At 38.8% G+C, this 14,990-nt stretch overlaps 1 protein-coding gene across 3 annotated transcripts in view; it reads left to right on the top strand.

The window, feature by feature from the left end:
* The window catches only part of P2RY8 (P2Y receptor family member 8), a 29,819-nt gene extending 17,211 nt beyond the window's left edge, over window positions 1–12,608 (top strand). Inside the window, exons 1-2 of one of the 3 annotated variants that reach the window (XM_041468495.1) lie at window positions 5,176–5,240; window positions 8,665–12,608. In XM_041468495.1, the coding sequence (XP_041324429.1) occupies window positions 8,732–9,805 (1,074 nt within the window). In that variant the 5' untranslated portion in view covers window positions 5,176–5,240; window positions 8,665–8,731 and the 3' untranslated portion in view covers window positions 9,806–12,608. Of the gene's footprint in view, window positions 1–5,175; window positions 5,241–8,664 lie in introns of those variants that run through there. The other 2 variants (XM_041468493.1, XM_041468494.1) reach the window with 2 other exon arrangements.
* Window positions 12,609–14,990: the final 2,382 nt, after the last annotated feature.

The following is a 14,990-nucleotide window of genomic DNA, read 5'->3' as shown; positions in this document are numbered from 1 at the left end:
CTCTACATTGTTTGCTCAAAACATTTTCCAAATACCACACCAAATTATCCTTTCAGGTACACTTGCAAAACTTCATGCCTCTCCTGTTTATGGGCTCAGTCATAAGCTAAATCGTTTAACAGCTACAGACTGTCATATCCTTAGTGCAAGTATGAAAAAGAACCCATAATCTGAAGTTCTTTTATTTTTTTTTTTTTTTTTTTTAATTTTTATCTCTAATATAATCTGAAGTTCTTTTATTTTTTTCTTTTTTTTTTTTTAATTTTTATCTCTAAAGATAATCGTCAAGAGCACACAGCAACTCTACCTCAATTCCTTTGTGGACTGATTAGGAGAGGAAACACTTGAAGAGAGTTTCACAGAAAAGAGAGGTGAAAAGATAGAAAGTAGAGATTTCAAACAGAATATATATATATATATATATATATACACATGTACTTTTATGTGTGTATACTTATATATATTTGTTTGCTGCAAAATGCCAGTTGGAGAACACAGATTAAGTTTAAGACCACCAAGATTCTGAAGACTGAGGGATTCTTTGTTAGGAATTTGTCATATTGTCTACCTCAAATAACTTGTGCCAATAAACTGTTAAATTCTTTTCCTGGAATTTGAGGTCGGAAAGGAAATGATTGACTACACTTTTTCCTCTGACTCTCTCAACAGCTATGTGAGGCAATTACTTGTAGAGGGAAGTACTTGATGACCAGAAGCCATTGTCTGTCAGTCCTGGATACAGACAATATTTAATACTTAAAGTTATAAAGGAAATCAGTTCATGTGTTATTTAAACTTCAACTAGATCAGGCAATTTCATCAAAGTTCTATAATAACACATGTCTTCATCTTGCCACAAATCAAGGCCAAGGTACCTGCAGGAGGGCCCTCTGGCAGAGGATAACTCCACACTACGCAGGATGTCTGCCAGGGTTAGAGGGAGGTTTACAAGCTGATTGTTCATGGCCCTGCACCATCTGACAAACACTGTGGTCCATTTAAGTGAAGGTTCCTTGCCAGGAATCAGCAGTTGCAGGAACTGCTTGCATGGCTCTTCCTCCCTGTGCAAGATAGCATGGTTTCACCCAGAGGAAAGTTACCTTGTGCTGTTGGGAAATATGAGTGTGCATATGGGCAGTGATCATAGAGGACTCTAGGATCAACTCTTGAGCTGATATGTTGAACTCTTCTGTTGCCTTAGCTTTGCTAATTTTTTTAAAATATCAGTCTTCAAAAAATTAAGCTTATAAAGTCTGCTTATGTAAGAAAGATCAACATACATATAATATTCTAGCTATTAGCCCCTAAATTGGAACCTCTTCAAATACAGTTTAGGATACTTACTCTTACTGAAATTTAAACCAGCCTACAAAATGTATCAGTAGAGTTACACTACTTGGGTTTCAACTGACCTAAGGTTTTGTGCCCAGCATTTTTATAAGCTGACTTGCACACTGATAAAGAAAACTGCAAACTGAATTATTTTGTAATCTAAGCAGCACTTGAACTGTAAAGTCATACTTCAGATGCTGAGAGCTTTTTGTCAATACTGGCCCACAGACTTACTATTTCCAAGAACGTGACTACTGCAGAAATAAAATCTTTTAAAGTTGTAAAGACCACATTGATGAGTTTCGCTCTGAACTGGTTCATAGACACAGATGACAGTGTCTGTGTTTATGCAAATCTCACCGAAATTAGGGTGAATGTTTCTAACGCTAGCAGAGAATCCTGGCCTTGCTGATTTATACTTCGAAAAGGTGAAGGTTCAAGTGAGCTAAAATTCAACTATCAGCAAAACTGCATAGTCCAGGACAGACACAGGAAATCTGAAAGTAGATATGTACATTTAATTTACTACTTAGCTAGTTCTGAAGATTTGGTGCAGTATTTGCTTGTGGAGTTTCTTTGCCTCTCATCTGTATTTTTTAAATTTCATGGTAACAAATTTTTGTTCAATCTTGGAAAGTGCCCACTTTTACTCTGTCAGGCTGGAGAACAGAAGCACTCCTTAGTAGGTAGAAATGACAGCATTATTTTTATTCACTTTTCAATAAAGCAGTTTTTCTCTAGATTGATACAGCTAACAAGCTCTAACAGGGATGCACCCCTCCACTACATGAAAGCTGGTAATGTTTCTATATTTTCTTGCTGAAAAAACAGAGGGGTTTTTACCTCTCAATGTGAAATCCTTGTGGAGAGAAGACACTCTTGTTTTACCTTGTCCCGATGGTTTGAGGTCAGAGCTATAACCACCATGGGGTTTACTTTGACTATGAATACTAAGATAAAGACTGACATTTGTCTCTGAAAGCATTTTTGGTTAATATAATGAGTATAACATATAATTGTAAAATATATACCAGCTTCTGCAGTGAAGGTATACATATGGTTTACTTATGTCCTTTATCGGAGTGATCTTTGGTGAAAAATAAGAAATAAAGAACAGGGCTTTTTTTTTTTAAAGCTAAATGGCATGGAAGATCAGGAATATCATAGCTAGTTAGATGCTTTCAGTTTTATTTTCTCTGCTCAGTAATACTTGCACACACAAGTGCACAGAGGGTAGAAGTGTCACTTCCCAAATATACTTCTTCTTAAAAGAAGGCAAGCTAAAGCATCAAATAATGCCTTTGTGATAACATAATTACAGGCTTGGCAACAGTTTCTGACCTTTGTAATAATGATACTCGGAACAAAACAATAGGAAAATAAATCCACTAAAAGAACAAGGAAGCCCAAAGACAAAGAAATTTCTTAGAAGACTTAGGTTCACATCTTCACTGGATGAACCAAGCTCTTGGCTTTTAGAGATGTAGAGATGTAACACTGCAAGCTAAAATTTGCATGAAAGTTTTTTGCAAGGGTGAGAAAGAACCATCAGTTCAAAACCCTTTTGGTAGGCCCACGTTCTGTTTAGGAAACATTCAGACGGAAATGGACTCATTTACATTGCGCAGTTTGGTGAACTTGAACATTTGCAGAAGTGTTTCTCTGAATCACATGCTTTAGGAACTGTACTTGAGATGTGTTACAAAAGGACACTTTTTCTTCTTGTTCTTCATATTAAAGCCCCTTACTTTATTTAAATATCAAAGTGTTTGTCACTTTTCCCACAGCTAAAGATTACCGACTCTTGGTCCTTTACCTTCCTGACTCCTTCTTCTCCTCACACTCAGTCTAAAATAGAAATTAAGCATTTGTTTTATGGGCTCTTAACTCATCTCAGTAGTAATTCACACAGTCCAGGAGGGGTTGAAAACCCAGCAGGAACACTCCACACTGAGAACCCCCAAGTTGTCTCTAGTTTTATTTACCATTAAGTAGACATAAACTATCGTAACACTTTAGCTCTTGTTACTGCTTTGTAATCAAACTGAGTAAGTAAAAAATAATGTAAAACTAAAATATATACTAAAAAGCAGTCTTTTAAGAAAAACAAAATACATTCTTCAGCTACACTTGCATTGATGAAAAACTATTAATAGGGTTTTTCTAAGTGCTTACAATCAAATCTGTGCTTTCACTTTGCTTCATTCTAAAACTATTTGCAATTGAGTTGAAATTGCATTTCCATTTGTTTTTCCTGTAATCTGAAACACGCCATCCTACATTCTTCACCTAGAAGGATATCTTTCTAAAAGTGTAACAACATCAAAGAATTTATGAAATAAGAACTTTTTTCTCCTATCCAATAGTGCTCTGACAGGTAGTGAACCAAAAATTATGAAACACAATAAGTTTTGAAAAGCTTTCTGCTGCGAGATATATTTTAAGAGTTATTTTTCCATCTCAAATTACAAAGCAAATCTCAATTTTTTTATAAATCGGCAATTTTCATTTTGACTTCACTCAAGGGCTTTTCAGTCTTTCACAGGTGTGCTTGACACCGACAACAGGAAGATAATAGATGTAAGAGAGAAATCACATCAGCTTAATTTAGCACCTCTCTAAAAATAGAGACATCTCTACTGTTCCTCTTCCACACCAAAGAAGTAACACTTATCTTGTGATTTTTTACTGTTTGATTTTCAGTACGCCCTTTAATGCTTTATTTATCATCTTTTGTCAATTGAAGGGAAAGAAATCCCTATTCCCATCAGAAAAGCATTAAGGAGCTGTCGCCTTAGCTTACGGTTGCAGCTTGGATGAAACCATGATGGCATTGAACTTCCAAGTGAGTTTTCTGTGCAGTTCACCATGAGCCAGTGAGTACAAAGAGTAGCAAAAAAAATCCCACATGGATTTAGTGAGTATTTCTCCAGAGGCTTAGTGCTTAATATGAGACTAATATAGATCCATCTACTAAATGAAATCAGAAATCAGGCAAGCAGAAAAGCTCAACATTTCTCATTCTATGTCACAAGCGTGAGAACTGATGTAAATGTCTGTAAGACTGGATCATGTCACTTGAAGAATCCTTATTTAGTTTTTGTTTCAGTATGTCCATTGGTCTGTCATATTTTAAATATAGGTCTCCCAAAGTTAAAGAAAAAACATGTATTTCTAACAGGGAAATATGTGTAACAGAACTATATTTTGAAAAATTATGCATATGAAACCATAGCTTAGGGTGGATGTTTTAAAATCCATGCAAGCTTCACTGATTTGAATTCTGTTGGAAAGCTGAAGTTGGATGGAAAAAACTCATAAAATGTAAGAGGAGTCTAATTTTAAACCTCTAAAGAGGGATTCTTCTCTCTCTTGATGTATTACATTTACAAATTAAACCACAAGAGACAGACAGAGACTGTGGGTGCAGTGGGGGAAGGACATAGTTACCCTGAACCAGATGAAAATGTAAACACAGCATTAACTAAACCCCAACAGACAGAGCAATGGGAGTGGTACATTGTGGTTCCAGCAGCTTAACCTGCTGTTGTATTTTCAGTCAAGCCAGCTTAACCTGCTGTTGTATTTTCAGTCGAGCCCCACAGAGTCACTCACTCACCTCCCCCACTAGGCAGGACTGGGGAGAGATTTGAAAGAGTAAAAGGAAGAAAAATTGTGAGTTGAGACACAGACAATTTAATAAGGAAAACAAAAGCCATACATACAAGCAAAGCAAAACAAGGAATTAATTTGCTGTTTCCCATGGGCTGATAGGTGTTCAGCCATCTCCAGGAAAGCAAGGCCCCATCACATGAAAGGGTTACTTGGGAAGACAATCACCATCACTCCAAATGGTCCCGGCTTCCTCCTTCTTCCCTCTACTTTATATACAAGTAATGATGTTACAGGTATGGAATATCCCTTTGGTCAGTTTGGGCTTCCTGTCTGTACGTGTCTCCTCCCAGCCCCTCATGTACTCCCAAACTCCTTGTCAGCATGGCACTACAAAAAGCAGTGTGGTGGCTCTGTGTAAGCCCTGCATAGCAATAACAAAAATATCTCTCTATTGTCAACTCTGTGTTCAGCACAAACCCAAAAAATAGTCTCATACTAGCCACTGTGAAGAAAATTGGCTCTATTCCAGCCAAACCCCACACACCTGGGCATTTTAAAAGCAAATCATTACAAGTAAGGGTGAATTAGAGCAGGAATTTCTTCCAGTCCAGGCTTTCCTGACAAGGAATTCAGGATTAGTGTCAGAGAATCTGGCAAAAGGAAAGACGAAATTGGGAGGAGGATTTTCTGTACTCCACATTTCCTCAAGAGGCTATTTGCCCTCACGAATGACATGCAACATCAGTCTTGTGTGCTTTGCATGCCTCCTTCCCTGCAGAAGACTCTAAAGAAGCCACCCATCATTCTTCTTCTGCTCATTGTGATGGACATCTTCATTACTGAAAACAATGTCAAGGAGACCTACCCTTTTTGGAAAGCTCTTGTAGGCACATAACCAGTAAGTCTGGTGTCTTTCAACTCCAATTCAAGAGGTGCCTACATTTGGAGTGACTTATGTTTTACTGACAGTAGCGTTCCACGAATGCATAAAATTCACCTTCAGTCAGGCTGTGAATGCTGACACTGTTTTGCATTCGGCAGCATCTAGGCATGCATTTTTTATCTCCTTATCAAGATGTTCCCTCAGAAAAAAACAAGTACAGAAGAAAATACATTTGAGATTAACACAAACCAAAATGTGAGACATATTAGATAGCTTTATGACCAGTGTGATAGATTTAATGGAAATTTTCACCTATATTCCCAAGTACCTGTAATTTCTATAGGAATAGCACCTAGGGGCCTGTGACAGCAAATGTCTTTCACTTGCTCTATATTATTAGAGCTCTGTGGTAACTCTGATATAGATAACAATTTTCTGTTTGTTTTGAGAAGTATAGAGTTGTTGGGCAAAAAGGGATGCTATTTGAGCAGGATTTTTGAGGCAACAGACTTCATGAATAAACATTTGCTATGCTAAGTCACAGACAGAGGAGTTAAAATAGAGAGCATCAAGACTTTTTTTCCAAGAGTCATGTGACAGTGAGTCCTTTTTCAAGTTAGCCTGAAAAATCAAGAATTAGTTTCATTCTTGATAGAACTCCCCTGACAAGAACTAATTGCAACAGATTTGACTCAAAGGACTTTTTGCAGTTGTGCCCATCTAATGATCATTTCACTACCTGAAACATGCTTGCTCTGTGTTGTGTGCATGATATACGTACATCTCTGATTTCTTTGCAATTCCTATTTTCTTGTTCCTTTATCTAGGATTTCAACAACTCAGCTGGAAGCAACATTAATCAATACAACTTTCTTGATACTGACTCTCACCACTTAGGAATATTTTTTTCTGACATTTGAAGCACTATGTCAAATATATCAGAAAGAAAGAACCTCAATAAGCCCCCACTGAGCTGCTTACTGCTTAGCTGTACTTTTTTTCTGGATCTGTACTCAGGTTTTTCTCAGTTGATTATCTCTTTACTGCACTAGCCTCCAGTAGAAACTTCACATTTGCCAGGTCTCTGGAATGATCGATGGTTCAGAAAACAAGTGTTTTCAGTAAAAGCCTCTCTCAGAAAGCACAGATTTTTGTCAGAATGGTTATTTCCAGCTATAGAGTTTGAGGAACTAACCAATTACACTGTTCATGGCCTATGACCACACAAACTAAAGCTCTTTTTAAACAAGGTTTTAGGTTAAGTGACACCAACTGGCACCTATGTTTTTAATCTAACCTCCTACAGCGGGACTGTCTTGCAACAATATGCTTGGAAGAAACCATGCAGGTGATGAGAGTCCACAAGCAGGAGTGTGCCTGAAACCACTCTCTGCCTGTAATTAAACAGTAGAGATGTACCCACAGTTATTGGCTGATTTGGCCTGGCACCTCTTCAGCCCTTATTGTAACTCTTTGCAAAACCTACTGTAGATCTATCCTCTGCCTTTCTGGGAATTTGTTGCCATTTCTTCACTTTTTCAATTTGTATTTTTCAATTTTGTGAAATTGGCTCCCCGTACTTGCAGTTTAACGAAAGCAAGTACACAAATTGAGCTGTAGGTTCTTTCTTGCAGTAGCAAGAAAGCAAGTACACAAATTGAGCTGTAGGTTCTTTCTTGCAGCTGCTGAATGCTACCATGCTGCTTAAAATAAATACACTAAACCATGAGCTATTGCATCTGCCAAGAAAGATATATGAAAAGCTGACAGTGAAAGCACGGGTCTGCTTTGCAGACTGCAAAACTGAAAGTAATTTTGCAGAATTACAGGTGATGCAAATAAGACAGCTGCAAACAACATTTTTAACTAACTTACATTTTGCAGAAACTGAAGCTCAGTAGTTGTTTTTTTTTTCTTGGTAGAAAAGGGTTTCTCCAGCCTGTAAACCAGTCCAAGCAATTGCAATCTGTCCCTAGTTCTCATGTTTCTTTCCTTATATTCTGTTTATATTATAAACACAGCAAGACTCATTGAACACGTTCTCCTTTCCCTAAGTTGAAAAAAAAAAGAAAAAAAATGAAAATCCAACCCTTATTTGAAATGGATCACAGTTTAGTTGGGGGCAGGGTGGGGGGAATGTCAGAAGATACTGTACACTACAGAAATCAAGGTTATGACATCTAGAGTAGATACAATGGATTTAGCTCATGGACAATCTATGGACTAGTGTTCTCACACAGACATCAATTGAATTTCGACTTGTGATATGTGATTTTCTTAATGCTGCAGTAACACAGGAGGTGTGATAATGAATAGACTACAGAGCAATCTGGACAGGAGGGATTGATGGGCCAAGGTCAATGGTGTGAGATTCAATAAGGCAAAATGCCAAGTCCTGCACTTGGGCCACAAGAACCCCATGCAGCACTACAGGCTTGGGGCAGAGTGGCTGGGAAGCTGCCCAGTGGAAAAGAACCCAGGGGTGCTGGTTAACAACAATCAGTGCTATGATTTAATTGACATGGTGATGTTTGCTCAAAGGTGCTATGATCTTGGATGTCTTTTCCAAGTTTAATGATTCTATGATTCTAAGTATCAGAAAACCATTCACCAGGACAAAGGTAGCTGCTCCAAGATAGGAAGAAGTCAGACTGGAAAAACATTATGATGATTTGGAGGGAGGCAAGACTTTTCAGAAAGTAATTTTAATGGATTGAGTGCATTCAAGGAAAATCTGTCAAACTAAAGAATTTTTTTAGTTGATTAGTATATGATTCATGTCCTAAATTTCTGCTTTGACATATTGTTTTCCTCACTTGACATTTCTCCTCTAGGTTTTCAAGCAGTGTGTTCATGATATGATCATTTGGCTTACAGGGATCAACAATCCACTTGTGAAAAATGGTTAAAAACGAATCCCACCTGGACGCTTTGACACTGGCAATGCTCCAGAATAAAACAGTCTCCATCACTCTCCCAATTGTGTATACGATGGTGGCTCTGGTCAGCATCCCTGGCAACTTGTTCTCCCTTTGGGTGCTCTGTTGGCATATCAAACCCAAAACACCTTCTGTTATCTTCATGATCAACTTAAGCATCACGGACCTTATGCTGGCCAGCTGCTTCCCCTTCCAGATTTCTTATCACCTCCAAAGCAATCACTGGAGATTTGGCGAGACCCTTTGCAGCCTTGTGACAGTGATGTTCTATTCCAACATGTATTCTTCCATACTGACCATGACCTTTATCAGCATGGAGCGGTACATGGGTGTGGTACACCCCTTGAAGTTGACCAAGTGGAGAAGAAAAAGATATGCCTTGGCTGCCTGCATAGCTATGTGGTTTGCCTTGCTACTAGCCTTCTACCCACTAGAAACTACAGACCTGACCTATGAAGTGAAAGAATTAGGGATTATAACCTGTTTCGATGTACTAAAATGGGATATGCTGCCCACCTTTGCAGCTTGGGTAGCCTTTCTCCTCACTTTATTTGTTGTGCTATTCCTGATCCCTTTTGTTGTAACAGTTGGATGCTACATTGGTATCATTAGGAAGCTAATTCAGACATCAAACAGATATGGTAATAAGCAAAAGACTAGATCCATATACCTGGCAACAATTGTCCTTCTGTCCTTCATCACTTGCTTTGCCCCCAATAACTTTATCCTACTTGCGCATATGATCAGCCGCCTATTTTACAGCAGCAGTTTGTACCCTGCCTATAAGCTCACCTTGTGCCTCAGTTGCTTCAACAACTGCTTAGATCCCTTCATTTATTATTTTGCATCAAAAGAATTTTACCAGAAATTCATGCAATTGCTTCGCCCTAAGGTACTGGTCAGCGACAGCTTGGAAAACAGAAGGGAAAGTTTATTCTCTGGCAGGACCATGTCAGCCAGATCGATGTCAAGTGGACCTATGGATGGGTTAGAGGGAGTACGGGTCAATTTGCAAAGGCAGGAAAGTGTTTTTTAGCTTTAGATATGCCCAGAAGAAAGACACCTGTGAAACTCATGAGTAGACACAGAAAACATTTCCTTTTGTAAGACCATGCTCAAAATACCTTGCTCCAGGGACAGCACTCAAGCTTAAATTGCATTTCAGGATTTTCTGGTCATGGAAGTGCTAAAGGAACTGAATTTATTCAAGAAGGCACTGAAGCAAATCAAACAGGGTTAGTCTGGAAATAGCCTTGCTGCATAAGACCAGGGATAGGTTTAGAACAGTTACTCTCAGGTTCAACTATAGTTAACCAAAGACTTGCAATTCTCAGTGAATGTGAAATATTACTGTACATGGATTACAGCATACACCAAAGCTGGTTTGGGAGTAGAGGAGTTGTTTTTCTAAAGAATGTGCTAAGCTTTGTTTTTGTTTTTTGATTATATTTCCTTCTCTGTTGTTGTATTTTTATAAAAGAATAAAAGTAGCATGGTATTTTACCATTAATACATAATGCACAGCCACTGTGAAATCACAACACTCACCCAACTGCTTTTCAGAGTCAAACCACACTGACACTTGAAAAGATTAGGTTGACTCATATTATTTATTTCAATCTTATACAGCAAAACATCTCATACAATGAAAGGAAAGCTAACAACGTTTGCAAATACAGCTGCATTTCTTGAAGTTATTAATTTCTCAGGACTACGGGGAGCAGTTCATTTAAGGAAACAGACTTTCCCATAATAACCTATTACAGTACCAATGCTGCTTGTATGTGGATAGTATCAACTGGTCATTTTCACCAATGTGTAGGCTACACATAGAAGAACCATCCCCCTCAGCAGAATTTAGCTTTACATAGTGCCTGGGGGGTGACTTTTGCTTCCTTACAGAGATGTGTAGATTATTAACCAGATTTTCGGATGGATAAATGAAAATTCAACCACAGACTGGAGAGTTATTCTGTGCCAGCAGAAACCAGATGAAAACTTTTCCTGATGGCCAGATGTCAGAAACAGACTTTTTTCAGGCAGGCAAGAAAGAAGAAAAGAACGAGGAAAATAAGGCTTCAGAATGGGAGCTGTACCAAACATCCTGAAAATAAATTATGGCAAGTGGGTTGAGCAGTCCTGTGTTTGGAGCCTTCCTCTGAAATATCTTTCTACAGCTTGTTTGCATATTCTGTGCCATGTTTAATCCTTCTCACATCTCAACAACTGCCTGCGTGTCTGGAAAGACAACTGCTACAGAACATGCACTGGGGACAGACAAAAGAGAAGTTTTCCTGTGGTATATTACGGCTTTTTACCTACATTTGACCCTCACTGACAGAGGAAAGACACAAGACACCTGAGAAGACCAGACAAGACCCCCTCACAAGCAAGAAAAAAATACACCATATCCTTTTTCTGTGCTTCAACTCCATCCAGCACTGAGGAGAAAGCTGTCTGCAGTGTTGTAGATAGTTGGTTGAGACATCTTATGCTGCACTGATCCCTGAGCTCCTGTGCCTAAGTAATAGGCAACACCCATTTTTCATTTGGGTGTCTCATGGTCAAAAACCAATTTTCCACCACTAATTACCATTAATTTCTTCACACTGGAGGGGAAAACAGCATGCACAGTGAGATATTTTAATGTCCTTCAGTTTTTGGAGCAGAATAAATGTGAGTGGACCTAGCACTACTGTTTACAAGCCAATATGAACATTCAATGCTTTGTGGCATTTCACAGTGTTAGTTTCAATTGATCTATACATTTTCTGTGTACAAGACCAGTCTTACTGATATGTAGCTCACCTAAACCTCCCACCAATTTACCCTTCACTATTCACTTTCACATGATTCAAGCTTTCTCACTATCACAATTGTTTAATTGTTTTCTGCATTTTGTTGTGGCAGAATTTTTTTTTTTATGTTTATACTGAAATCTCTCTCCTTTTTATTTTTTTTTAACATGGATATATTTTTACATTGAAAGCTTTACTTCTCCTACATTTAATGCAGAACTTGACTCTGTTTTATCTTGAACATGGTCCTCAAGTGCATAGTCCCTCCTAAAATACGCTGCAAAGTGCCTGAACTATAACTGACACAAACTACAGCCAAAAAGGGCAGAAACCTTGCACTTTGGACACCAACTGCTATATTTTGAAAAATAGTAAATTGCTTCTTTTTCAAGTGAGAAAAGATGCTTACAACGGACTGAAAATGTCTCTCGAGACTCATGAAGCTCTTCATAACCCTTCATCTCTCTTCTGAAAATGTTTAAAAAGGAACAGGAAGGATGCCTCATTTGAGTACGCTTCATGCCATTTCACTAACTAGCTTCTAGTTAACTCCTGTTTGGGTCAGTGGGATTGTTCCTTGAGAAAGGAATATAGAAATGAACCCATTAAGAGCAACCCTTCGAGTCTGATGGCATATTCTGTGAAGTCTTGGAGAGTCTTTATTAGACAGGAAGAGAATAAATTATTATTAAAAGAGGCCCATCGTACTGTTCTTTGATCCTGGAAATACATCCTTCTGGAGCACCATAAGAATAATGGCTTCTACCCTCCTTGATACAGTGAGTGTAAGTTGGCATCCATATACATATAAATATAGACATATAAATATAGAATAAAAAGCACACATTGCAATTTGTGAACGTTATTCAGAAGTTCATGTCCATATTATGTTCAATTTGGGGAATATGGGCCCTGAGCAACTTGCTTACTTGTAAGCATTACTATGTGGTTAATGTAATTTTACTGAAAAGAATGCAAAGACTTCTGTTTGTTTTCAGGGTTGGGAGGGGTGTTTGTGTTTAGTCTCGTTTTGTAATGACTGTATAGAAATTTAACCTATGAATGTGCTTGAAGTTTTTTTGTAATATAATGATATTAATTAAAAAAAAATAAAAAGCACATGATTTAAGATTAATTCCTGTGTTTTTACCTGCCATGTGTGAAAAACTTCCAAGCATAGAAGAGGGCAGGGAACCAAGTTATGAAATAAAATTAATCTATTTCTCATTGTTATTGTAGATTTTTTTCAGGTTTTTTCAGGTTTTTTTACAGGATAGATATATGTATTGGAAGCTGGCATTGTCATAGACCCTTCACACAAATTTTAAATGTATCAATGCTTTAATGAGATGTTGGCTAACTTAAATCCTTCTCATTATGCAATAGATGCACTGATACATATATATTTTTTTAATTTCTATGCATTTCTGAAGGAGCCTAGCAGTCAGAACCTGTCCCATCCCTAGCCTGGAGCAGGGCATTGGAGGAAACTGGGAACGGACAGTCAGGATCAGTAGTCATGGAATCACAGAATTATAGAATATATCAACTTGGGAAGGACCCACAAGCATCATCAAGTCAAGCTCGTGGCCCTGCACAGGCCCATCCCCAAGAATCACACTATGTGCCCAGGAGTATTGTACAAACACTTCTTGAACTCTGTCAGGCTTGTGCTGTGACCATATCCCTGGGGAGCCTGTTCCAGTGCCCAAACACCCTCAGGGTATAGAATATTTTCCTGATATCCAACCTAAACCTCACCTGACACAACTTCAGGCCAATCCCTTGGGTCCTATTCCTGGTCATCAGAGAGAAGAGGTGAGTGCCTGCCCCTCTGCCTCCCCTCACAAGGAAGTTCTAACTGCAGTGAGGTTTCCCCCCAGTCCTCTTCTCCAGGCTGAACAGACCAAGTGCCCTCAGCTGCTCCCCATAAAGCTTCCCCTCTACACAGTTTACTGTCTTTGGGTGTTTTCTAAGAACTTCATGTCTTTCTTATATTGTGGCACCCAGGATGCAAGGTAAGGCCACACCAGCACGGAGAAAAGCAGAACAATCACCTTGCTCAAGCAGGTTGTGATGCTGTACTTTCATAAATGTTCCCTAGACTGACTGTGTTCCGTTTTGGGTTCATTGTCTCTTTGGCTACATATAAGCTGATACATGAGAGGGCCAGAGATTATCCTGAAGTCAACTCATCACTTTTTGTCATTTTTTCCAGTGCAAATTGTTTAAAACAACATGAGGTCTACATTGATACCCACTGGGGTGTTATTTCTCTAAGGTGATAGGGTATGTGCTTACCAAAAGACGGGAGGGATAGCACAAATGTTTATGTGTGAAACTCAGTGTTGGTAAGTGTGAAGTAATGCACACAGGGAAACCCAGTAACAGCTTTGTGTATAAAATGATGTGTGTCAGTGACTACAGTGAATCATAATCCATAAGTCCATTCATCAGCTCAGCATCATAGAAATCCACGGTTCACCCATTCTTAGTTTACTCTCTGCACTTCTGGCCTCTGGCACAGAAAGGATCAACAAGGACTAGAAAAAAACAAGGTAAGAAAGAGCATATAGTATGCTCTAACAAATTAATTTAAAATCTTAGAAGTTATATAGCTTGATTGCTCATCTCAGAAAAGAGACAATATAAGATAGGCAGGAAAAAGGCCTTCAAAATCCTCAATGAAACTGCAAAAGCTGATTTGGATGACTTACACAGCCTTTGCACAATAACTCATGAACAACATATTAAGCCAATGAGATCTAGGCTTAAAACCAGATCAAGTTCATATCTCTTCTTACAACACATAGTATAATTAGAAAACACTTTGCCAAGAATGTTGTGTATGCACACAGTACACTGGTCCAGAGAAACTGGAAAATAACATGGAAAAGAAGTCCATTGTAGGTTATTAAACAGACAAACCACCACAGGCCCAGGAAGACCTCAAGGAATAAAACTGTCAAAGGCTGGAGGAGTACTAAGAGGAAGTCATAGTATATGATTGCCCTGTTCTCCCTTCTCTTGAAATGCCAGTGTTTAAGGCAGGACACCATAAACAAGACAGCCCCTTGTCTCCCCTCTGGTCCATCTCACACTTCCAGTTAAGCCCTGCCAGAACCACCTTGGAGCCTGGCCTTTTCTACCCGGCCTGCTGGGGCACTGCCGGGGGGATTCAGCAGGAAATTCAGCCTGCTACCATCTTGGAAGAGGCTATTCCATAGTCAGGGGAGACTGGGGCACAAGCTTGATCATCTGTCATTTAGCCCCTTTTGACAGGTCACAGAGTCACACGATGGCTGAGGCTGGAAGAGACCTCTGGAGGTCACCATGTCCAATCCCCGTAACCAAGCGATCCCTCATGATCAGGTCAAGATGAACTTGTGTCTTGCCCTTCAACAAATCTCTCCAGGTGCTTGT

Source organism: Pyrgilauda ruficollis, unplaced genomic scaffold (assembly GCF_017590135.1).
Source record: "Pyrgilauda ruficollis isolate IOZ18807 unplaced genomic scaffold, ASM1759013v1 scaffold22, whole genome shotgun sequence".
Taxonomy (NCBI): domain Eukaryota; kingdom Metazoa; phylum Chordata; class Aves; order Passeriformes; family Passeridae; genus Pyrgilauda; species Pyrgilauda ruficollis.
The sequence above is the reverse complement of the archived record's forward strand: the minus strand, read 5'-3'. Positions and strand labels throughout refer to the sequence as shown.